Here is a 26,682-nt window from a genome sequence, read left to right on the forward strand (position 1 = left end):
TTAATCTACTTAGTAAGAAAAGACAAATTCTGTAAAATTTTCAAATAAAACTACTACTATGGTGAAAGAGATACAACACAAGTATTGAATGCAGTTGATAATAGGTCAATATTACACATTGAATTCTCAAAAGAGGCTAGGATAACACATTAATCCAAAAAGGGAAATCAACTAAGCCTACAAGTCTATTCTAAAATATGAGTTCAAGTGCCCCAAATAATTCAACTAATTCCAAGTGTTATGATTTAGTCAATAAAAAACCTATAACCTCTCCCAATCCAGCAAAATATCATAATTATACTATAACATAGCTCAATCTAACAAGAAGTAAGCCTAACCTACCTCAGATCCGAAGAAAGCCCAGGAATTGCTAAACCTTTGTTTTTTCTTTTCGAGAAGCTTCTTCTAGGTGCCAAGCTATCTAAAACACAATATACAGATCATTACGAGAATTTTGATACTCATATTGTACCATTATGATTTGGATCCAAAAATGACATAAATTTTTTTCAAGTGGGTCCCACATATGTAAAATGCATTTTTGAGATCAACCTAACGTTCATACACCACTAGGGAATAATAACCCTCAAAAATTAGGTGAAAATCATGCATATTGGGCTAAAATCAATCCCTTAAGTAATTTGGTATTTAGGTCAAATAATCAAGAAATTAAAGCTTGAAAATTAAGGATTCATACCTTAAATCCGTTGTTAATCACAAATATATATGTTAATCAAGCTTCTAACTCACCCCCAAGAATCAATTTAAAGTTAATCTATCATTATAGGGCTCAAAGGGGAGTAAATATGGTCAATTTTGTGACAAGGAGGCTATTTATAGTACCTAGGTCGCAGTTAAATGGGGTCCGCGAGGTTAAAAATTATTTTTGACCTCCCGTACTATTTCAGACTTTATTTTTCGCAAACGAACTATGTAACCCCACTAAATTCGATGTTACAGATGCATTGATGAAGTCGAATTTTCCATCTGAGGTTATTTAACTGAATTTTTCCCTCAGCGGGCATTCAGAACCAGCGAAGACTTCTAAAGAGGGAATTGGTTTTAAAACCAAACGAACTGCCTGATAACCGAACTATCAGTTCCAGCAAGTCATAAATGAATTGGGGCAGCTATGTAAAATCTCTAACAACAAAAATAAATGGACAATATGGAAAATGACCTAAAGTTCACTACACGTAATTTAGATACCAATTTCTTTGTTGTGTAGTAATTATCTCTTTGGATCAATTAATTTACACATGAAGCCAATCATAGAGTCCATTATTTTTTAGGAATATTCTAATATAATTTGATACCTAATAAGCTAAATTGAGAGTGGGTATTCCCCTCATATAAATGCTTACTGACATCATGTAACTATCAAAAGAAAATGTTTTAGCTTCTTCACTGAGAGCTTCAAAATGATCAACCAACTTCAAAATTAAAATGCATCCCATAAGTATTCTGAACCATATCATGAATTGAAGAATTTTAACCATTAGATTCCACCCCTGTACTATTTTCACCCACCATAATATTTTGAAATCTTATCAAAACTACTATTAGTTTCTCCACAACTAGTACACACCATATAAATGTTAAAACAACTTTTAATAGAGATGAAACTTAACAATTTATCGTGTTAAGTAATTACTATAAAAACATCTCACAAGGACACTTAATTAGGCCATCAAGTTAAAAAGATTCAAGCTTTATTGCATACTTAACAAAATCAATGACATTCCCCTTGAAAAAATGAATTTCTATTATACATTCAAATCCGATATTTCATCTACATAGAAAACACAACACTTCAAAATTGTAAGCACTAAATTAAGTTATTATCAATACTTGCTCATATTGTCAAATTTAAAATTTAACACTTACATTTCAACTTTTTTGGTTAAACAATAAAATTTTAATTCAACCAAGTAAATATTTACACCTGCTAGTTCATATAGGATACTATACGTAGGCCTATTTGTACCCTATCTAGTTACATGTGAATTACAATTAAAATAGGAAAGTTATTTAATCGATCCAATATATTACTCATTATTTGCAATAATGATGCCCTTTCTTAAATAGTTGGAGGATGTTACGATTCAAATCACATATCTTGCGGGCACCTACCCAACTCTATCTTAGATAGGAAAATCCTTATCATCCAACCTTTAATTACAATTGGAAAATATTTCTAACATCTTAAGCATTAGTAAATAACAAACCTTTCATTTAATACAAATCTTAATACAAAAAAAATTGTGGAATTTATTTATACAACTCTCTAGAATCTAGTTTAAACAGGTACAAGAATACTAACTAATGAAGGACGACTCAAGGCACAACATTCATGTAGTAGAATGACAAAAGCTGCTGAAGAATAATCACCATCATGCCTATGGAAACTTCAAATCACCTGTAACACAGATATATCTTCAAAAAGAGATATAGTAAGTGTATTATCAGTACAACCACACGTACTGATAGGTATCATCGGTTGATCGGGGTTAGAAAAATATAACAATTTATCATACTTAACCTACTTCAACTTCCAATTTTAATGTCTTTTCTTTATTATAGCATTGTCAATTTATCCATCGAGAGTGACTAAATTCATAACGTAATGATCCTTCGTGTTATTTTCTCAGTTTTGATGCATTTTTAGTATTTTGATCCTTCCAACAATGACTACAAGTTATTTATGACTTAATGGGGCTGTCAGTTCAGTTATCGAATAGTTCATTTGAATTTTAGGCTCAATTTTTTATTTTGGAGTTTTTGTTGTTAAAAAATAATCCTCGGATAAAAAATCCTGGTAAATACCTTAGATGGAAATTTCAATAGTGCCATCAGCTTCAAAACATTGATTTTAGGCTAGGGAGACCCTTGGTTCAGGTCCTGAGGCTTTAGGACTCGTTTTGAACTATTGGTAGATTTAATGAAAAATAAAATTATAGAGGCGTGGGACCCAGATTTAATCGAAACGATCTCTGATGAAAGTTTTGTTAGTTTTGTTGAGTCTAGAATATCAAATTTGGCATGATAGCATAGTGTTTGAAATGAAATTTTATTCATTAATCTCATCTTCTTTCAAACTAAGAAACGGGTCGGATCGGGTCGAAATGGTTCGGGTCGGTACACATGATGATCCATGACCCGCAAAATCTAACAAAATAAAAATAAAAAATAATTTTAATGAAAAATAGAGCTATAATAACATAATATAAATTATAAAAGTTATTTATAAATATACTTAAAACATAAAATCCTAACTCATTATTTTAATTTCAAATTGATTCTTTCCCTCTCTCTAACTATCTTTTCTTCTCCATTTTTTAACCAAAAACTCATTGTTTCTTTAACTTTCTCATTTATAAAGCTTCATATTTTATTTCTAAATATTCTCCCTCCTTTTAAATTATAAGTTTCCACTTTCATCTAATTTTGATATCAGTTTCTTTTTCAAAAGAAAAAAAACTATATTTATACATGTAATCGATCGAATAAAAAAATAGATGATTAATCTGTCGACGAAAATCTATAATATATATTTAATTGATCGGATCGATGATTAAATTGTTGGACTAATCACTATAATCAATCCATTTTTGAATAATATAGAAGACTAATATATAACATCAGTCTAATCGATCTGTCCATATATCGAAAGGATCGATAATCGATCCATTCATATTTTGATCAGATCGATGATCAATCTGTCCATAAAAATAAGATTTTTAATTAATTTATAATTTTAAAATGATTTTGGTGGGGAGGATTATTCTTAAAATTTTCAACAGTTAGTGGTTTATGGACTAATTTGTAAATTTTTTAAAACTTATAACCAAATTTTAATTCACAAATAAATTAAATTATTTAAAAGTGGATCATTTCTCTTAAAAAAAAGCTTATAATCTATGTATTTAATTAAATAATAGATTTGAAAATGACATTTAACAAAAAAAATCTAGATGTTGGTTCAAAAATTTTAAAAACCCACTTATGAATTTAATTGTTCCCTGTATTCCATCTTAATGATCAAAATTTTTAAAATCCACTTGTGGTCTATTAATAAAATGTGGATTTTTTTAATGACACATTCGTTAACCTTTTAACCATTTTTTAATTTTATTTTAGACAAAGAAAAATATTAATTCAAAGAAGTTCAATACTCTCTCTCTAATGTTTCTCTTCTAACGCTCCATTTAAACATCTCTTTGATGTGATTTTCTGGCTCCGGCGAAGCTACATCGGCAGCGTAACATCGTCGGTGACAGGTAAGGGTAATACTCTCTTTCTCTCTCCCTCTCCCCTTCTCTTTTCTTGTTCTTCTTTTATATTCCTTTCTAGCTCTCTCCCAAACTCCTTGCCAGTCATAGGGACTCTGACGGCGGTGTGGGCCTTCGACGTTTCCTTCTCCAGCAAGATCAGGAGAACCATCTTGATGGACTATGGTGGTGATGGCGACTCTCCAAGAACTCAAAACAAATCTATTCCGACAATTCTTCAGGTGACCTTGCCAGACGATGGGAGTCTGACGAACCACTTCTACGTAGCCCGTTGAATTCTAATCTTGAACTTTATTTTGATCACGATATTTTGGTATCTTTCCATGCCTAGAATTGTGTGGATTAATTTGTCTGTTTATTTAGTGCCTAGTATCGATTGTTCTGTGAAATTTAGTAATTTTTTGTGTCTTGCACGTTCCTGTTATTGATTATGCTAATTTTTTTTTACCATTGGTGCTTGTGGTTCTTTGTTGAGTAGTTTTGTTGCGAGCTGGTTGTTTTTTCTATTGCATCTGTTGGCCTTGACTATTTATTTGTGTTTTGTGTTGTGAGTATGTCTTCTATAGTTATAGCTGTTTTTTGCCTACGCTGTGCTTTTTGTGAGTAGTGTCTTGGGTGACTCATGGTGGAATAGGGTCATGTCCTGGGGGGCTGGGGCTGGGGCTGGGGTCGAGAGCTAGTGTTAGGTTAGGTTCGAGTTGTGGAGTGTGAGGTATTAAGGAAGGGGATAAGAATATTGATAGGTTGAGGGTGGGGTTGTGGAACATAGGGATCCTGCAGGGGAAGTTGATAGAACTAGTTAAGATTCTTAGGAAGAGAAGGATTAATATTTTGTGTGTTCAAAAGGCCGAGTGGGTAGGTTCAAAGGCTCGGGATGTGGATAGGTACAAGTTGTGGTACTCATGTAGTGAGAGGCGTAGGAATGAAATAGGTATCTTAGTGGACGAGGAGTTTAGGGAGCAGGTAGTGGAGGTTAAAAGGGTTAATGATAGGGTGATGACTATCAAGTTGGTCTTTGGGGGGTTTACTTTCAACATCTATAGTGTGTATGCGCCACAGGTGGGCCTGAGCGAGGAGAAGAAGAAGAATTTTTGAGAGGTTTTATACGAGATGGTTAAAGGGCGTGCCTAGTTCGGAGAAGATTTTCATAGGAGGGGATTTTAATGGGCACATCGAGTCATTTTCATTAGGGTATAATGACGTGTATGGAGGCTTTGGGTTCGAGATTAGGAATAATAAGGGAGCTGCTCTTCTGGATTTTGTGAGGGCCTTTGGGTTAGTGGTAGTGAATTTTAGCGTCCCGAAGAAAAAGGAACATCTGGTTACTTTCCGCAGTAGTTTAGCTAGGACCCAGATTGATTTTTTGCTGCTTAGGAAGGGGGATAGAACTTTGTGTAAGGATTGTAAGGTTATCCCGAGTGAGAATCTAGCGACCCAGCATAGACTCCTAGTGATGGACTTGGTTATCAAGAAGGGCAAGATGAGGCGGGGTGGGAAGGGTCAGCCTAGAGTTAGGTGGGGTACCTTGACTCGGGTTAGTGCTTTGGAGATAGAGGAAAAGTTTGAGGAGATGAGGGTTTAGGAGTGTAGTGGGGATATAGATAGTATGTGCAATAGGGCTACGGGTTATATCAAAGAGTCTACTAGAGAGGTATTAAGTGTCTCAACCGGCTGGTCTGACAGGTATCGGAGGGATTGGTGGTGGAATAAAGATATTAAGAAAAAGGTGGAGACGAAGAAGGCGGCTTATGCTAAGCTGGTTGAGAGTAAGGATGATGAGCAGAAGAGGGTAAGTAGGGAGAAGTACAAGTTAGCTAAGAAGGAAGCTAAGTTAGCAGTTACGACTGCTAAGACAATAACCTTCGAGAGTTTGTATGAGGGGTTAGAAGAGAAAGACGGGGAGAAAAGGTTGTTTAGGCTGTCCAAGGCTAGGAAGATGAAGGGTAAAGTCTGGACCAAGTAAAGTGCATTAAGGAGGAGGATGGCAGAGTATTGGTGGAGGGCGTCCTCATTAAGGAAAGATGGCAGTCTTATTTTCATAGGCTCTTGAATGAAGAGGGGCACAGAGGTATTATGTTAGGGGAGTTGGAGCATTCTGGGGAGCGCTGCAATGTTATCTATTATTGGTCTTTTAAGGTTAAGAAGGTAAGAGAGGCTATCCAAAAGATGAGAATGGGCAGGGCAACGGGGCCCGACGAGATCCCGGTGGATTTTTGGAAGTTTTCTGGCGGGCCAGGGTTAAGGTGGCTGACCAACTTGTTCAACAACATTTTCAAGTCCGCAAAGATGCCTGAGGTATGGATATGGAGAACGATGATTTCTTTATATAAGAATAAGGGTGACATTCAGAGTTGCAACAACTACTGGGGTATTAAGTTATTGAGTCACACGATAAAGATTTGGAAGAGGGTGGTGGAGCGGAGGCTGAGGAAGATTATGTCTATTTCTAGGAATCAATTTGGGTTTATGCCTGGTCGCTCCACGACTGAGGCAATTCACCTAGTGCGGAGACTGATAGAGCAATATAAAGAGAAGAAGAGGGATCTGCATATGGTGTTTATTGACTTGGAAAAGGCATATAACAAGGTCCCTAGGGAGGTTTTTTGGAGATGCTTGGAGTCGAGGGGGTCCCTGTGGCATACATTCGAGCGGTTAAGGACATGTATGAGAGGGTGAAGACTAGGGTGAGGATGGTGGGAAAAGATTCTGAGCGTTTTCCAGTCTTGACAGGGTTACACCAGGGACCAACTCTTAGCCCTTTTTTATTCGCTTTGGTGATGGATGTGTTGATGCGGAGTATACAAAGCGAGGTGCCTTGGTGTATGCTTTTTGTGGATGATATAGTTTTGATTGATGAGTCCCGACAAGGTGTTACTAATAAGCTGGAGGTTTGGAGACAAACCCTGGAGTCTAAAGATTTTCGGTTGAGTAGGACCAAGATAGAGACTTGGAGTGCAAGTTTAGTGACTCAAGGCAAGAGGAAGATGTGGTAGTGAAGTTGGATTCCCAGATGGTTTTTAAGAGGGATAGTTTTACGTATCTTGGGTCGACGATTCAGGGGAATGGAGAGATTGATAAGGATGACTCTTCCCGTATTGGGGCAGGTTGGATGAAACGAAGTCTCGCTTCGAGAATTTTATGCGAAAAGAAGGTGCCCCCAAGCTGAAGGGAAAATTCTATAGAGTTGCAGTCAGGCCGGTTATGTTATATGGAGCTGAGTGTTGGCCGGTTAAAAATTTCATATTTAAAAATTGAAGGTGGCGAAAATGAGAATGTTGCATTGGATGTTTGGTTTTACTAGGGCTGACAGGACTAGGAATAAAATTATTTAGGAGAAGGTGAGAGTGGTGTCGGTGGAGGATAAAGTACGAAAAGTGAGGTTGAGATATTTTAGCCATGTGATAAGGAGGGGCGTTGATGCCCCAGTTCGTAGGTGTGAGAGGTTGTCCTTAGATGGTTTCAAGCGGTGTAGGGGTAGACCTAAGAAATACTGGAGGGAAGTAATTAGACGTGACATAGAGCAGTTACAGTTGACTGAGGACATGACCCTGGATAGGAAGGTATGGAGGAAAAACATTAGGATAGAGGGTTAAGGTGGGTGAATGGGTCGTAGTCAGTAGGTAGGAGGGCTTGGGTATCTTTTGTTTAGCAGTGTTGCATATTTTTGTGGATGGAGTATCTATGTTTTTAATCGTGTTCCATGCTTTTCATGTTTTTATATACTGTCCTTTATCTTGAGCCGGGGGTCTATCGAAAACAACCACTCTACTTCATTAGAGGTAGTGGTATGGTCTACGTACACTCTACCCTCCCCAGATCCCACGATGTGGGAATCTACTGGGTTTGTTGTTGTGGTTTAGTTTTCGCTTGTTTTGAATTTTTTTATAGAGTTCAAGATAATATTTTTTAAAAAATTAATAAGTGACTGTATTGGGATATCACATGACAATGCATGTTATTTACTTTTATTAAAAAATTATTGGTGAAATGGTCTAATAGACCCTTGTACTTGTTCGAGTTTGTAAAACGAATACCTCTACTTGGCCTTTTGTCATCTGAACCCCTTAACCCATCAAAACACGAGATTTTAGGCCCCTCCTATTTTGTGTGTAGCTTACTCTCCCTAAAATAAATTATACATCCGATCCACGTCACATAAATTAATGCCGCATCAGATCCACATCATTAATTACTTTTAAAATTATTAATCAACAATTAAATAAAAATAAGATAATAAATTAAAAATTATTTTTAAAAACAAGATTCATATTTCTAAAGGGTTGGTCCACTATTAATAGTGTTTTCGAGGATCTTACCCGCTGGAATTAATGGAGGAAAGATGGTGGTCAGAGCTAAAAGGGTTTCTTGATGAATTATTGTGGTTGTTCGTTGATTTTAAGAGTTTTGGTAAGGTGGAGCTGGTGAATTTTCGATGGAGGTTCTCCGAAATTAATGCGAAGGGGTGGATGCTTTTGGGTTGTTTGATCGCTGATTTATAGAGATGACAATCTCGCCGGAAAAATAAAAACAAAAAAGTCCCTGCTGAAGAAGGATTGGGGAAGGCGGGAGGGAGAATGGCTGGCTGGATGTAGGGGAGGGGAGGGGGATGAGGAGGGGTAGGGGTCGATGAAGAAGAGGATTTTTTGATGGGATGGGTCAAACATTTTTTTTGGCAAATAAAGGTGGCTTAAATTCACAATTTTTTCATTTTTTAAACGAAAAATATTGATTTCACTCACTTAAAAATGTATGCAAACACACGTTTTTCTAGATCAATTATTTAATGTCATATATGCACGATCAATGGTCAAAGAATTTAAAATATTGTGTTTGGGAAAAGGCATCATTTCCACCCCATACTATACAAGAAAAGTCGAAGTCACGCCTAAACTATATAAGTGACCTATTACACACCTTAACTTTTAAAAGTGATATTATTACCTCCCCGCGATCCCTATTCTAAGACGCGTATGTTACACTTACATTAGGCGCGTCCAGCCTATTAAATAACAAAAGTAAACGGCTAAAAACATTAAGGAAAAAGACATCGTTTCCACTCCAAACTATAGCCGAATAGTCGAATCCACACCTAAACTATATAAGTGACCTATTACATACTTTAACTATAAAAAATGATACTTTTTACTCCCTAAATCTGACGTGAAAAATACATAATTATTTAAATAAAAAATTGACGCGTTTAAATTAAAAATTAATGCAAAAAAAATTAAAAAAATTAAAATACTCCTCCCTCAACCCCCAACATCCATCTCCCCACCCCCACCCCCAAACCATCATCTTCTTCATCACCCCTCACCCCGAAACTCCAACCCCAACCGCAAACCATCTTCTTTTTCATCACCCCTACCCCAACCAACACAGTTTCTTCATCACTCTACCTCTAAATTCCAACCTCATCCCCAAATAACACAATTCATCCTCCACTTTCATTGAATCAATGTCAATTTCACAATGAACAAAATCAAATTGTATTTGATGTTTAAACGGGCAAAATCAAATTTTATAAAAAAAAATTTTAGCAAGGATGTTTTTTGGTGAATTTTCGTCGTAAAAGTCAAATTCATCATCGACTTTCTCCTCTCTGTCTGTTAATTATTAATCCATCCAAAAATGTAGCTTGCTACCATATTAGTTTTTTTTTGTTAATTATAGCTGAAAAATAAATAGAAAAAGTACGAAAATGTGTTGGTCATTACCATTTAAAACACAGAGGCCAACAGTTGAGTGACCATTTTTTGAAACAATAATGGCCATTATAGCTGAGAATTTTTTTTTAAGAAAAGACGACGGGTTACGGATGAAGAACAATGTTAGAAGAAATTAATTGTCATGGTAATTTTGTTGGTGAGATAAAGTTTATGGTGGTGAATATGGTGTAATGGAGGTTATGGACATTGACAAAAATGGAGGTTGTAGACATTGAAGAAGAAGGAAAAAATATTAAATAAAAAAAAAAAAGAAAAATTATGAAAATAATAAATTTATTATTTTTTCGGATTATGCTGATGTGGTGTTGACGTGGCAGTGCGTGTAAAACACCACACAAGTGGTGTAATGCCTGACAGGGTGTAAAAAGTATCACTTTTTTTATAGTTAAGGTGTGTAATAGGTCACTTATATAGTTTAGGTGTGGGTTCGACTTTTCGACTATAATTTGGAGTGGAAACGATGCTTTTTTCATTATTTTTTCAGGTTATGCTGACGTGGCAGTGCGTGTAAAATACCACATCACATGCAAGTGGTGTAATGTTTGACAAGGTATAAAAAGTATCACTTTTTTATAGTTAAAGTATGTAATAGATCACTTAAATAGTTTATGTGTGGATTCAAATTTTCGACTATCGTTTGGGGTGGAAACGATTCCTTTTCCCTATTGTGTTTTAATGGGTTGAAGAGTTTAGATGACAAAGATAATTAGAAGTGTCCACATTAAAAGCTCAGATAAGTACTGTAATACCCCGCATGTTTCTAAGCTAGGAAGTGAATAAGTATTCCTACGTATGAAATCTCCTATCCTGTGATTCATACTTGAGTACATGACTTATAATGAATATCCTAGTGATAGTATAGCTTATGATGCATTAAGCATGTTCATATGAGTCACTTAAGGTAATACAAGCTAAGAGTTTTTTGAATCCATCAAGTTTTAGTATTCGATTTTGCAAGGGTAATCTTTGAATAAGTATAACTCAATACTAATGTGGTATTTTGGCTGATTTATACCCACCAAATTGTAGAGAATCGAATTAGCTTTCCAACGATACCAATTTTCCCTTAATCCAATACCCGAGCGAAAAGTTATGCCCATTTTTGTGAGAGACAGTAAGCATAGGCGATTGGTTAGGCGCCGCCCAACCCAAGCATAGGCGATTGGTTAGGCTTCGCCCAACCCAAACATAGGTGATCACTTGGGAGCCGCCTAAGTCAGTTCCAGGTGCCAAAAACAATCTGTTTTGAGTTATTTTAAAGGTAATTAAGTCTTTTAACACTCCTTACACGTCCTTAAACATAACCCTATGAAATATATAGCTTCTAAACATATTACAACCCTATTATCATCTCAAAGCTCATCATCCAAGAGAACTAAAAGAGAAAAATAACTAGGGTTGCGTAACTAAGCTTGAAGATCCAATTTCAAAGAAATTCCTCCATCAATCATCAAGAATCTTTCCTTCTAAGGTATGCGTGAGTTGATTTATGGATCCCTTTCATCCATAAAGCTCAAAAACCCTCTTTTTCATTATAAAGTATGATTTCTATATTGTTGGGTGTTGATGATCATGTTGTTGATATTGGGTGATTCCCAAGATGGAATCTTTATATATTTTTATGAAATCATGATATCATATGAGTTGGAAACATGTAAATTTGGTTGTTCATGATGTATAATTTGATGATTTCACCTATGCTTAATATGTGCATGTAAGGTGGTTGATAAAATGCCTAAGAAACTAGAAATCATGCAATATACCTAAATTGTGACTAAGTGAAGGATTCATGATATGCCCTTACGTTCCAATGACTTCTATGTTGATAATGTGCCTTGTAAATGTTGTTGGAATACTCATGAACTATTCTTATGAGATTATGCTATGTTTACTTGCAAATCCTACTTATGAACAAGATGTACGATAACCATGCAATCCACATGAACTTCCATGCTATTGGTATATGTTGCCAATATGATTATGCAATGAACATGATATTAAGATTGTGCAAGTACTTCCATGTGATATGAAATCCTTTCCATGCAATACATTGTTGATAACCATGCTTAGTATGAGATCCCTACTTATGATATTATAAATTATGGACTCTACTCTTATTATCAAGTCAATCATATGTGTCAGTTTCCTTTCATCGAGTCCTGGGGGTACTTTTACCCGAAAACTATAGCTGTATGCCTAGATCCATGTCATGTTTCACGATATCCGAACTGAAGCTATGATTCAATAGACTTTAGTCAGTCATGTGACTCAGGAAAACCTCATGATCTTAGTCAGTTGTTAGATATCAGTAACATTCCGCCAGTCAGCAGAATTCTGTAAGATTAAGTCATGCACAGTCAGTTATTCATGTCCAGTCCCTCCAGATAGGAGTAGAGGTTAGCACCGAGTGAACCCAAGGATGGGAACTCACCCGCCAATTAAGGGTGTGATTCTTAGTATTCATCCTTATGTTCCAAAACTACGTAGCCAGCGTAGGTTGAGAAATCTTAACCCGTTAGATTAGGGTTGATGAGGTGGCTTAACCCATCAGTTTAGGGTTCCCACCGTTCTCATTGAGTACCCGCCAGATAAGGGTCAATCACAGCCGTTCTTACCCATGGCATGATATTGACACCCCTCCAGTCGGGGCAGAGATTGGACCCCAGCTTAGCCATAACAGCATACATGGGGTATGTCGGTTAAACACTACTTCCTACAGTTTCAGTATCAGTCTTAGTAAAAGAACTCAGGGCATTCTTCAAATTTTAGTATATACAGGACTGTCAAATACAGTCATCCATGTTATCAATTTCAGTATTAGTCATGACAGTTATCAGTAAACCATGTATTAGCTTACAGGTCATGCTATCACGTATTCACAGTCCCAGTTTCTATATATATGTGTTTGCACTCCCATATTCATATTAGTCAGTCAGTGTTGTTCATGCATGAAACCCTTTATGTTCAGCCTACCTTTCTCATATACTCAGTACTCCAGTTGTACTGATGCATTTGCACTATGGTGCTTTCTTTTCATGTTACACCATAAGTTGCGAGACACGAGCTCCAGCCCAACAGTAGCGGTAGCATTCCAGTCGCAGAGACACAGTGAGTCCTCATTGATTCGAGGACAATATGATTTGATTTATTTATTTATTTCTTCAGTTTAGTTTTACGGAGTTAGTTGGAGACATGTTCCTTCAACTCCTTATTCAGATAGTTTAGAGGCTTTCAGATGTACGTTTAGATTTATGTTCAGATTTACATTCTGATTGAGTTGTTTTGGGTATTTTCACCCACATGATTGTATTACGTTGAACCTTATGGCCTTACAGTTCTATGTATTCTGCATTATTATATCATGATTTGCATTATACATGTACAAATATCAGTCATGGGTTAGCTTGTGGTCCCTCGGGGTCATGAGCACCGTGTAGCATTCCGGTTCAGCGAATCGGGGTGTTATAAACTTGGTATCAGAGCCCAAGGTTCAATGGAGTCCTAGGAAGTCTGAAAGCCGCATCTAGTAGAGTCTTGTACATGGGTGTTTTGTGCGCCACATTTATGTGCGGGAGGCTATATGATATTTTAGGAATAATCCCCTTTCTTTATTGTTCAAGTCATGCTAGTGAGCATAATCACAAGTTAAACTCTTAGTCTAATTGATTCTTCTCTTATTCCAGAACATGGCCCAAAGAGAAGAAACCAGCCAGCTCCTCAGCCCGAAGATCCTTTGGGCGAACATGTTTCCCATGCAGAGTTTAGAGCAGCACTTACCATACTTGCTCAGTCCATGGCTGCACAAAATGAATGGCCACTAGTCATTTCGGCCAATTCAGTGGCCAATCCCAAAGTAGCTAGGGTTCGGGACCTCACCCAGATGAACCCTCCATCTTTCCATGGGTCTAAGTCTGATGAGGACCCTCAGGAGTTCATTGACCAAGTCCAGAAGGTCATTGACATCATGGGTGTTACTTCTATTGAGAGTTCTGAGTTAGCCACCTACCAGTTGTAGGATGTTGCTCATGATTGGTACAAACAGTGGAAGTCTGAGAGGTTAGATGATACAGGCCCTATCAAGTGGGAGAAATTTGTCACGGCCTTCTTAGACAGATTATTTCCCTAAGAGTTGAGGGAAGCCAAAGTTCTTGAGTTCATCAACCTCAGGCAGGGGAATATGACGGTTAGGGAGTATTCTCTCAGATTTACTAAGCTATCCAGGTATGCTCCTCATTTGGTCGCAGATAATAGAGCTAAGATGAGCAAGTTTGTGTCAGGGGTCAACGATAGTGTAGTAAATGAGTGTAGGTCTGCGATGCGGATCAGTGATATGACCTTAGACAGACTCATGACCCATGCCCATCAAGTAGAAGAGCAAAAGTTTAAGACTAGGGAGAGGCAGAACAAGAGAGCAAGGTCAGGTAATTTCAACTTTGCTCACCCCAAGTCAGATGGAGAAAATTGTTCACAGTTTCGCTCTAAGTCAGCCATTTCATCTCCTTCCTCTGCCAGCGCTCCAGTGCCAAAGTTTAGAGATGGCAATAGAGACAAAACGCCAGGCTCTAAATCTCAGGGAAGTGTTAGCAGTGCCCGAACAAATCCCCTTTGTCAGACTTGCGGTAAGAACCACAAGGGCATTTGCAGAGTCAGTAGTGATGTCTGTTTTGGTTTTGGCAAGCCAGTACACTGGATTAGGGAGTGTCTGCAGTAAAGTCTTCAAGGTCAGCAAAATCACTCTACAGCTCAGTCTAGTCACCCGAACTAGTAGGGTGCCATTTCCAGTGCTACCAGTGGGAAACGCCCAAACAGACTCTATGCTCTTCAGTCCAGGTAGGATTAGGAAAATTCTCCTGATGTCATTACTGGTACGTTATAGATTTTTCATGTTCATGTTTATGCTTTGCTAGACCCAGGTGCATCTTTTTCTTTTGTTACTCTATACATAGCAGGCAATTTCGGAATTAGTCTCGAAGTCCTAATAGAGCCCTTCTCAGTCTCTACCCTAGAGGGTAAAACCATCATAGCCCGGCGGGTATACAGGAACTGCCTGGTTATGATATCTCAGAAATCCACGTTAGTAGATTTAGTGGAGTTAGAGATGACTGATTTTGATGTCATTCTCAGCATGGATTGGCTTCATTCCTGCTATTTCACAGTCGACTGCAGAAATAGGATAGTTCAGTTTCACTTCCCGAATGAGCCCATCCTAGAGTGGAAGGGTAGCATTTCAGCATTCAGGGGTCAACTTGTTTCTAACCTTCGGGCAAGGAAAATAATTTCTAAGGGGTGTGTGTATCATTTCATGCATGTTAAAAATTCCAGTTCTGAATCTCCCAGCCTCGAAATAGTCCCTATTGTTAATAAATACTCAGATATCTTTCTCAAAGATCTTCCAGGCATTCCTCCCGAAAGGGAAATAGACTTCGGCATAGACCTTCTTCCAGATACTCAACCTATTTCTATTCCGCCATACAGAATGGCACTAGTAGAACTCAAGGAACTGAAAGATCAGTTGAAGGATCTCTTAGATAAGGGATTTATCAGACCCAGTGTTTCCCCATGGGGTGCGCTAATATTATTCATGCGCAAGAAAGATGGTTCTCTCAGGATGTGTATTGATTACCGTCAACTCAACAAGGTCACGGCGAAGAATAGATATCCTCTTCCCAGGATTGATGATTTATTTGACCAACTTCAGGGTGCCAGTTACTTCTCCAAGATAGACCTCAGATCAGGCTATCATCAGCTCAGAGTTAGAGAATATGACATTTTAAAAACAACTTTTTGTACTCGGTATGGTCACTTTGAATTTTTAGTCATGTCATTTGGTATTACCAATGCCCCTGCAACTTTTATGAATTTGATGAATCGTGTGTTCAAGCAGTACTTGGACATGATTGTCATCGTCTTCATAGATAATATTCTGGTCTATTCTCGCACAGAGTGTGATCATGCAGACCATATCAGGATTGTTCTTCAAACTTTCAGGGATCACCAATTATTCGCTAAGTTTAGCAAGTGCGAATTTTGGCTAAGATCAGTAGCATTCCTTGGCCATATTATTTCTGGTGATGGAATTAGAGTAGATCCTCGGAAAATTGAGGCAGTTAGAAACTGGCCCAGACCCGTATCTCCATTAGATATTAGGAGTTTCTTGTGTTTGGCTGGCTATTACAGACGATTTGTCGAGGGATTTTCTTCTATTGCATCTCCTATGTCCAGATTGACTCAGAAGAAGATTAAGTTTCAGTGGTCAGATTCATGGGAGAAGAGCTTTCAGGAGTTGAATACTCGACTCACCTCCGCTCCAGTTCTATCTATTCTAGATGGTTCAGATGGTTTTGTAGTCTATTGTGATGCATCTAGAGTGAGTTTAGGTTGTTTCCTCATGCAGCATGGTAAGGTCATAGCCTACGCCTCCAGACAGTTAAAGCCATATGAGAATAATTATCCTACTCATGATCTTGAGTTAGCAGTGGTAGTTTTTTCCTTGAAGATTTTGAGGCATTATCTCTATGGAGTTCATATAGATGTCTTCACAGACCATAAAAGCCTCCAGTATGTCTTTTCCCAGAAAGATCTCAATCTTCACCAGAGAAGGTGGTTAGAGCTCATGAAGGATTATGACATGAGTGTTCTTTATCATTCGGGCAAGGCCAATATTATGGCCGACGCTCTCATTCGACTCTCCATGGGTAGTTTATTTTCACGTAGAGGATAGTAAGAAAAAGATGGCTCAGGAGATCCATCAGCTTGCCAGACTAGGCGTTCGCTTAGTCAATTCTTCAGAGGGTGGTGTATATATTCATAGTAGTTCAGAGTCATCTCTAGTTTCCGAGGTGAAAGAGAAACAAGACAGGGATTCTAGCCTTGTCAAGCTCAAAGAGTCAGTTCAGAATCAGAAAGTCAAGGTTTTCTCCCAAGGGAGAGATAGTGTTCTTCGTTGTTAGGGTCGTCTATGTGTTCCAGGTGTAGATGAATTAAGGCAGTAAATACTTGCAGAAGCGCATGGTGTGCGATACTCTATTCATCTAGGGGCCACTAAGATGTACCATGACATGCGGGAGATCTATTAGTGGAGTGGAATGAAGAGAGATGTTGTAGAGTTTGTGGCTAAGTGCTCTATATGTCAGCAGGTTAAGATAGAGCATCAGAAACCTAGTGGTTCCATGCAAGAATTCACCATTCCTACTTGGAAGTGGGAAGAAGTTTACATGGACTTCGTAACGGGTTTGCCTATAACTCATCATCAACATAATTCAATATGGGTCATTATAGATAGAATGACCAAGTCAGCTCATTTCCTTTCTATTCGTATTCTTTTTTCGCCAAGGATTATGCCAAACTCTATATCAGGGATTTAGTCAGGTTACATGGTGTTCCACTATTTATCATCTCAGACAGAGGTACCCAGTTCGCTTCTCACTTTTGGAAAGCATTCCAAAAGGGTCTCGGTACCCAAGTCCATCTCAGCACAGTATTTCATCCTCAGACAGATGGTCAAGAAGAGAGGACCATTTAGACTCTTGAAGATATGCTAAGGACATGTGCAATTGACTTCAAGGAAATTTGGGACGAAGACTTGTTTTTTATTGAGTTTGCATACAACAATAGCTATTATTCTAGTATTCAGATGGCTCCATTCAAAGCTCTCTATGGTAGGAGATGTATTTCTTCGATTGGTTGGTTCGAAGTTAGTGAGGCCTCAATCATAGGTCCTGACTTAGTATTCGACGCCTTAGAGAAAGTTCAATTGATCAGAGAGAGACTCCGGGCTGCTCAGAGCCGATAGAAGTCCTATGCAGATGTTTGTAGAAAAGATCTCGAGTTCGAGGTCAATGACTATGTCTATCTTAAGATCTCTCCCATGAAGAGAGTGAAGAGGTTTGGCAAGAAAGGGAAACTCAGTCCTCGGTATGTCGGTCCCTTCAGAATTCTTTGTCACTTCGGCAAGGTAGCTTATGAGCTTGAATTGCCTTTAGATCTAGCCTCAGTCCATCCAGTCTTCCATATTTCTTTGCCAAAGAACTGCATAGGTGACCCAGCAGTTGTTGTCCCTATTCAAAGAATCAACATTCATAACAACCTCTCTTATGAAAAGATTTCAGTCAAAATCTTAGATTATCAGACTCGTAGATTGAGGAACAAAGAAGTCCCTCTAGTCAAGGTTTTTTAGCGAAATCAGTCTCATGAGAGAGCTACTTGCAAAGCAGAAGCAGATATACGTGCCAAGTATCCTCACCTCTTCCCCACCAATTCAGATCAAGCTCAAGGTGACAGCTCCTCTTAATCTTATTCAGTTTCACGTTCATGTTTCCAGTATAAACTTGGTACCTATTAACCATTTCATACTCAGTCATGCATTCATGTGTCAGTTATCTGTGCATCAGATATGCACGAGTTCAGTATGTTTAGTATGTCAGTCATGAGATCAAGTTTCAGTTTTTCATATTCAGTTCAGGTTCTATTGTCTTGTATCCCTTCTCAGTAAATTCTCATTCAAGGACGAATGTTCCTAAGGGGGAGATATTGTAATACCCCGTATGTTTCTAAGCTAGGAAGTGAATAAGAATTCCTACGTATGAAATCTCCTATCCTGTGATTCATACTTAAGTACATGACTTACAATGAATATCCTAGTGATAGTATAGCTTATGATGCATTAAGCATGTTCATATGAGTTACTTAAGGTAATACAAGCTAAGAGTTTTTGAATCCATCAAGTTTTAGTGTTCGATTTTGCAAGGGTCATCTTTGAACGAGTATAACTCGATGTTAGTATGGTATTTTGGCTGATTTAGACCTACCAAATTGTAGATAATCGAATTAGCTTTCCAACGATACCAATTTCGCCTTAATCCAATACCCGAGTGAAAAGTTATGCCCATTTTCGTAAGAGACAGTAAGCATAGGCGATTGGTTAGGCGCCGCCCAACCCAAGCATAGGTGATCACTTGGGCGCCGCCTAAGTTAGTTCTAGGTGCCAAAAACACACTGTTTTGAGTTATTTTAAAGGTAATTAAGTCTTTTAACACTCCTTACACGTCCCTAAACTTAACCCTACGAAATATATAGTTTCTAAACATATTACAACCCTATTATCATCTCAAAGCTCATCATCCAAGAGCACTTAAAGAGAAAAACAACTAGGGTTGCGTAACTAAGCTTGAAGATTCAATTTCAAGGAAATTTTGCCGTCAATCATCAAGAATCTTTCCTTCTAAGGTATGCGTGAGTTGATTTATGGATCCCTTTCATCCATAAAGCTCAAAACCCTCTTTTTCATTATAAATTATGATTTCTATATTGTTAGGTGTTGATGATCATGTTGTTGATATTGGGTGATTCCCAAGATGGAATCTTTATGTGTTTTTATGAATTCATGATATCATATGAGTTGGAAACATGTAAATTTGGTTGTTCATAATGTATAATTTGATGATTTCAGCTATGCTTAAGAAGTGCATGTAAGGTGTTTGATAAAATGCCTAAGAAACTAGAAATCATGCAATATACCTAAATTGTGACTAAGTGAAGGATTCTTGATATGCCCTTACGTTCCAATGACTTTATGTTGATAATGTGCCTTGTAAATGTTGTTGGAATACTCATGAACTATTCTTATGAGATTATGCTATGTTTACTTGCAAATCCTACTTATGAACAAGATGTATGATAACCATGCAATCCACATGAACTTTCATGCCATTGGTATGTATTGCCAATATGATTATGCAATGAACATGATATTAAGATTGTGCAAGTACTTCCATGTGATATGAAATCCTTTCCATGCAATACATTATTGATAACCATGCTTAGTATGAGATCCCTACTTATGATATGATAAATTATGGACTCTACTCTTATGATCAAGTCAGTCATGTGTGTCAGTTTCCTTCCATCGAGTCCTGGGGGTACTTGTACCCAAAAACTATAGTTGTGTGCCTAGATCCATGTCATGTTTCACGATATCCGAACTCAAGCTATGATTCCATAGACTTCAGTCAGTCATGTGACTCAGGAAAACCTCATGATCTTAGTCAGTTGTTAGATATCAGTAACATTCCGCCAGTCAGCGGAATTTAGTAAGATTAAGTCATGCACAGTCAGTTATTCATGTCCAGTCCCTCCAGATAGGAGTAGAGGTTAGCACCGAGTGAACCCAAGGATGGGAACTCACCCGCCAGTTCAGGGTGTGATTCTTAGTAGTCATCCTTGTGTTCCAGAACTACGTAGCCAGCGTAGGTTGAGACATTTTAACCCATTAGATTAGGGTTGATGAGGTGGCTTAACACGTCAGTTTAGGGTTCTCACCGTTCTCATTGAGTACTCGCCAGATAAGGGTTACTCACAGGCTGTCCTTACCCATGGCACGGTATTGACATCCCTCCAGTCGGGGCAAAGATTGGACCCCAGCTTAGCCATAATGGCATACATGGGGCATATCGGTTAAACACTACTTCCTACAGTTTCAGTATCAGTCTCAGTAAAAGAACTCAGGGCGTTCTTCAGATTTTAGTATATACAGGAATATCAGATACAGTCGTCCATGTTATCAGTTTCAGTATTAGTCATGACAGTTATCAGTAAACCATGTATTAGCTTACAGGTCATGCTATCACGTATTCACAGTCCCAGTTTCTATATATATGTGTTTGCACTCCCATATTCATATTAGTCAGTCAGTGTTGTTCATGCATGAAACCCTTTATGTTCAGTCTACCTTCCTTGTATACTCAGTACTCCAGTTGTACTGACGTATTTGCGCTATGGTGCTTTATTTTTATGTTACACCATAGGTTCCGAGATACGAGCTTCAGCCCAGCAGTAGCGGTAGCATTCCAGTCGCAGAGACACAATGAGTCCTCATTGATTCGAGGACAATATGATTTGATTCATTTATTTATTTCTTAAGTTCAATTTTACGGAGTTAGTTGGAGACATGTTCCTTCAACTCCTTATTCAGATAGTTTAAAGGCTTTCAGATGTACGTTCAGATTGAGTTGTTTTGGGTATTTTCACCTTCATGATTGTATTCAGTTGAACCTTATGGCCTTACAGTTCTATGTATTCCGCATTATTATATCATGATTTGCAGTATACAGGTACAGATATCAGTCATGGGCTAGCTTGTGGTCCCTCAGGGTCATGAGCACCGTGTAGAATTCCGGTTCAGTAAATCGGGATGTTACAAGTACAAGAATCAATCTAATCATTTTGCCAAAATTATGTCACTTTATTTGGAAAATAGTGTTTGCCATGAAATAATCTCATTTAAGTTATATTGCATATTCACATCATATTTTCTACTTTAAAAAAAATATTTAAATTCTAAATATTAACTGCAAAAACTATTATTTAACACAACTCCAACTTCAACACGAAAACTTTTAAAAAGTAATATCTTTTTTATTTCCATAATCAAGCGCCTTCTTATAAAAATTGAGTGACAATTTGAGTAATTTTCTCTTGGGAAAAGGCTTAAATGTGTCATTGAAATACTGAAAATGGCTTATCTATATTATCTGTTATAAGTTTGGCTCATCTATATCACTATTTTTAAAAGTTTGGCTCATTTGTTCTATTGCTGTTACAGGAAAGTTCATTTATGCCATTATTTTGTAATAGTGATTTTGCAAAATTATTTTTGCCACATAATCTCTTATTAGAAATCCACGTCATCGAATCTAAATCAATTAATATTACCTCAATTAAAATAAAAAAATTATACCCTTTAAAATAAAACCCAACATAATTAATGGGTTTGATTTTTATTTTTAATAAGTCTAATTTTTACTATAACGATGTAAATCAAATTTTATTTTAATTGGTCTTCTTATTAATTTTTATTTTAAGTAATACTAGTTGATTTGAATTTGATAACGTGATCCTATAATAAAAGATCACAAGACGAAAATGATTTAGCAAAAATCATCGTTATAAAATAATGACATGAATGGATTTTTCTATAATAACAATGATATAGATGAATCAAATTTTCAATGACAACAATATAAACTTAAAACAACTGACATAAATAATTTATTTCTAATAATTCAATGGTATATTTAAATTTTTTTCCTTTACTGTTGTGGAAAAAAATAACCAAGGAAATATCACAAGCTTCCTAAAAGTTCACAAATACAAAGAACAGACACGATGATGATTACATGGCATTTTATTGTACAACCAGTAGTTGTTTATATTAAAACACAATGTGATGAAACAACAAAACAAAATCCTGGTTTTTCCTACCTTGGGTTTCCCAAACAAAGGCCCAAATCTTTCCAAACCTGTCTATTGGATGACAAAATCCTACAGTACTTTTCCCTAAATTTGACTATATTTGACCATATGGTATATTTTTTTTTTCAAACAGTCCTAGTCTATCAGCACCCAACCTTGTCCTGTAGGCAGACTTCTTGTATTCATGCCATGTAAATTCCTTGTATAAACTTTCCTCCCCTTCATCCATTAAAGAAGATAAAGGTGCTATATTTTCACTCAAAGGAGGTCCACCAAAATAAATCATGGACAATCTTGACTTTATATTGTTTGCTAAAACTCTGTGCTTTACACTCCTAAACCTTCCATTAGTCATTACCTGCCATAAGAATACACACACAAAACTAAAATAAACCCAAAATTACAATTAGAAAAAATATCACCAAACTAATTAGGAATATTTAGTTTATCATGTATATAAGTTGTATACATCAAACTTTCATTAGTCCAAAATAAATCCCTCAAACAGTAATTAAGGAGTTTTTATTTTACTCGTAATTATGGGACGAAATATGTCCAATAGTTCTCATCAAAAGCAAAATATAGCTTAAAAAAGGAAACTGAGGAAAGAATTACTAGCCGCTGATTGAAATTTTGAAATCTTGATTGGAAAGGTGTTTGTTTGAGTTAAATCTCGAAAAATAAATTAGTTTTTCCTTTTTTTCAATTTTCGAGCTCATTTTGTGAAATCCTTCAAAAACTCATAAACTAAAATTTAGATTTTATTTTTTTTATATAGTTTTTGAAAAGTTCGACTAACCAAGTCGGAGAGATGAGAGGGTTTGCTTCCATCATAAGGCTGTGAGTTCGAGTTATCAAACGAGCAAAAGGTGGGAGGAAAATCTAAAAATGATACTAGTAATTTTCGAATCCTCAAAAACCGAGTTTGCAAATTCAAAAAACTCACGAGAAATGTTACTAGTAATTGTTACCTGTAGGGAATCACCAACAATGATGAAAAAGAAGTGCTGATCAGGTGGAACAGAGATCCATGCACCATCTCTAAGGGAGATTTGAAGGCCAGTTGTGTTATTAGACCTTATAATAGATATTATTTGTGGGTCTGTATGTTCACCAAAACCAATAAAATTTCTACCACCACTACTCAATGCTTCAAGTTCTGTGCATGGTGGATAGTGATTTAGCCTAAAACAAGAGTCACTCTTTTCATCCCTTAGCAGCTTACTCAGCACATTCTTTGGCTCAATTGTCAACCCATCTGCTATCTTTTCCAGCACAACACATGCTAGATTTCTAACTGCTGTGACATATTCATTAATAGCAGACCTGTACATAGGAAAAGAAATTAGGGGGAAAAATTGTCACCTTTTCTAGATATAATGGTTCACTTTCTGCTAATTCATCACTTGTGGGAGTCGAATCCTAAATGTAGAAACCAAATAAGGTGAATTGCACCCTCTGCTTCTAAGGAAATGGACGGTACTTAGTTGAAATTAAAAAAGAAAAATATTTGGAGGTCAAATTGTGTTTTAAGACGAGTTTTACTTGAAAAATGTCAAATTTTTTGAGTGAAAATCTTTCTCTTAATTGAAATAATGCTAGACAAGTTTTAAAATTTTCAAATATTAAAATTATTTTTCGGGTCCTTCTTCTCGATAATGTCTTAGATATCTTGCAACTTAACGGCGGATTACTGCATATACTCACGGTTAAAATATAAAAATTTAAATATAAAAAAACATAAATTTTCCCAAATTCACAACCAAAATATAGAAATTTAAAATTTAAAATTTTAAACTATATCACATGAAGTGAAACAAAGAAAATATTAAACTAATATATCCAACACTTAAGAAAATCAAGAAAATGCCATATATATATATATATATATATATATATGAGTTTTTTGATGAATCTTTTACTTGTACAATTGGAAAAGGTGACCGATATTCACAATATCTACTGAAAAAAGTGTAGTCGGTGACAGAGATTTGCAAACCGCAAAATCCGCGGACAAAAGTAGCAAATCGCAGTATCTATGTAATGGAGAAAAGTAGTTGCACACGTACTTGACTTTGTGGAAGAAATTTTTTTTTACTGCTCATCACCTGAAATTTTAGAAAGTTAAATTAAGGCTTTTAAAATAAAATTATATGTTTGTATTGGTAAATCAAATCGATAAAAATATTGTTAATTTATTATTATTGAATTATTAGGTTAACAATTTTTAATAATTTTATAAAAATAATTATTGAGTTATTGATTCGATTTAATTTTTTCTTATTGAATTATTGAGTAAACCGATAACCCAATAAGAATATATATATATATATATTAAACTTATTATATATGTCTCTTAATTTTTCTTTAATTTCTACAAATTAACAGACTTATTATTTCAATTATACAAACTCTTAATTTCTCTTAACAACATTTAATACAAATTTGAAGATTCTTGTAAATCAAAACATATCATGTAGGATTTTTGATTGAAACTAAAATTCGATTTTTTCATGTTAGTTATGAATTTTTCTATTTTATGAGTATTTTCTTATCGGTTAAACAAAAAATTGAACCGTTAAAGGACTAAAACTCAATAAACAGATAAAAAAATATCTTATTGGTTTGATTATTGGTTTAGAATATTTAAAAATCAAAAATCAATAAATTGAACTGATAATATATAAACCTTATTATCAACCGAACCGACCAATGCACACTCCAATTTGCAATTTTAACTGTACCATACAAATTGAGAGGGGGAGCACATATTAAAACATTACATTCAGAAATTTCAAGACATTTATTGCCTTTACCAGAAAAACTGAGAATTTGCAGGGATGTTGGTTGATTTCTCTGAAACAAGTCCAGAATTTATAGCAAAGAGAAGATATTCAACCCAACCGACATCACCGTTTGAGCCAATTCTTTTGTTACCATAACCAAAAGGGTTAGCAGGACCAACTTTGTCTTTCTCACACTCTGGTAAATTAAAAAACTTGACAGCATCACTTTCTAATTTTGTCATCGTTTCAATAGGAACACCATGATTCACAACCTTAAAAAATCCCAACTCTTGACATGCTTTTGTAATAAGGAATTTAGCTTGAGGATCTAACATGTCAATCACTGGAATTTTATTATTAGTGATTTGGTCAGCAGAGGTAGGCTTGCATGTCCTATGAATGTCAGAAGAATTTGGAAGAATTGATTGACATGAAACTACCATATCTAAGAGGATCATCAACAAGGATTTCTTTTTCTTTTTCAATGAGGTTAAGAATAACAAGATGTGAGTTTGAATGAATTTTTTGTAACGCATGGGAGGAAAGGTAAGAGGCGTTACAAACTATATATATACTGCATGTACAAAGGAAAGCATCTGGGCTTAGTAATTTTAATACTCCCTCTATTTCAAAATAATTGAATTGTTAAGTATACCCGTTAAAGAAAAAATATTTAGGACATAAATTATAAGTTAATTTCATTATTATTCTTTAAATTATTCTTAAATTACTCTTCTTGAAAACATGAAATACTTAAACACTTCATTAAATGAAAAGATAAAATTTCACATAAGCACCTCATTAAATAAAAAAATAAAATTAAAAGCACCTTATTAAATAAAAAGATAAAATTAAAAAAAAATTTAACACGTCTTTTGAAAAAATAAATAATTTATTTATTTTAAAATGGAGGGAGTATGACCCTAAGGTAGAGGCTGCAAAGACACAATTATAAGGATTCTCCTATATATTGTTAGTAATTTAGGTGAACGTGCTTTCTACGTCTATGTAGAGTTAATTATATATACTAGTTTAGGTGTATGCGTTTCACGCGTGTGTTTCACTTTAATGAGTTCAAACGTTATACTAAATAGGATATTTATTTAAATAATAAACATGAATACAATAATTAAATTTAATATCTTTTGAGTATATAAAGATGGAGAATTTATTTATTAAACCTAACCTTTACCCAGAATATCTCTAAAAGTCGATTGACATTCACCTAACACATGTAAACTGCAATAAAATAATATAATGATAGAGACATCAAAACAATACAACTAAATCTAATCTTTACACACAAAAATTCTCAAACCGGTCCGACATTCATCTACAACATGTAAACTATGACAAAATAATACGATAATAGCGATATTAAAATAATACAACTAAACGTAACTTTTACATAAAAAATTCTCAAAGCAGAGATATTAAAATAATACAATTAAACCTAACCTTACCACCTGTAAATTACAACAATAATACGATAAAAGAGGTATAATAACAATGGTTTAGCACCTCACCCCTTAAGCAAGAGGTTGGGGGTTCGATCCCCACCTCTGATGAATGGAGAAAACTATGTGGCCACTTCCCTACCGCTTAGTGCACTGACACTGGAACGAA

At 35.9% G+C, this 26,682-nt stretch overlaps 2 protein-coding genes across 2 annotated transcripts; one reads left to right on the forward strand and one right to left on the reverse strand.

Annotated features, from left to right (window-relative positions):
* The first annotated feature begins 5,898 nt into the window (after nucleotides 1–5,898).
* Nucleotides 5,899–7,458, forward strand: LOC124898868. Its single transcript, XM_047412942.1, has 3 exons — nucleotides 5,899–6,251; nucleotides 6,335–6,587; nucleotides 7,351–7,458. The coding sequence occupies exons 1-3, from the start codon at nucleotides 5,899–5,901 to the stop codon at nucleotides 7,456–7,458; spliced, it is 714 nt and encodes a 237-aa protein (XP_047268898.1).
* Nucleotides 7,459–22,187: 14,729 nt separating this feature from the next.
* Nucleotides 22,188–25,606, reverse strand: LOC107857264 (gibberellin 2-beta-dioxygenase). The gene is made up of 3 exons (XM_016702189.2): nucleotides 25,087–25,606; nucleotides 23,242–23,596; nucleotides 22,188–22,628 (listed from the first exon to the last, which is right to left on the reverse strand). The coding sequence occupies exons 1-3, from the start codon at nucleotides 25,590–25,592 to the stop codon at nucleotides 22,365–22,367; spliced, it is 1,125 nt and encodes a 374-aa protein (XP_016557675.1). The 5' UTR covers nucleotides 25,593–25,606; the 3' UTR covers nucleotides 22,188–22,364.
* Nucleotides 25,607–26,682: the final 1,076 nt, after the last annotated feature.

This window comes from Capsicum annuum, chromosome 1, assembly GCF_002878395.1.
Source record: "Capsicum annuum cultivar UCD-10X-F1 chromosome 1, UCD10Xv1.1, whole genome shotgun sequence".
Classification (NCBI taxonomy): domain Eukaryota; kingdom Viridiplantae; phylum Streptophyta; class Magnoliopsida; order Solanales; family Solanaceae; genus Capsicum; species Capsicum annuum.

Coding starts and splice junctions, on each gene's coding strand:
- LOC124898868 (XM_047412942.1), top strand. CDS start 5,899: ATGTGCAATAGGGCTACGGGTTATATCAAAGAGTCTACTAGAGAGGTA. Junction 6,252..6,334: donor AAGGGTAAAGTCTGGACCAA/GTAAAGTGCATT, acceptor TTATTTTCATAG/GCTCTTGAATGAAGAGGGGC. Junction 6,588..7,350: donor AGTCCGCAAAGATGCCTGAG/GTATGGATATGG, acceptor TCGACGATTCAG/GGGAATGGAGAGATTGATAA.
- LOC107857264 (XM_016702189.2), bottom strand. CDS start 25,592: ATGCGTTACAAAAAATTCATTCAAACTCACATCTTGTTATTCTTAACC. Junction 23,597..25,086: donor GCAAATTCTCAGTTTTTCTG/GTAAAGGCAATA, acceptor TCCTATGTACAG/GTCTGCTATTAATGAATATG. Junction 22,629..23,241: donor TTGTTGGTGATTCCCTACAG/GTAACAATTACT, acceptor TTCTTATGGCAG/GTAATGACTAATGGAAGGTT.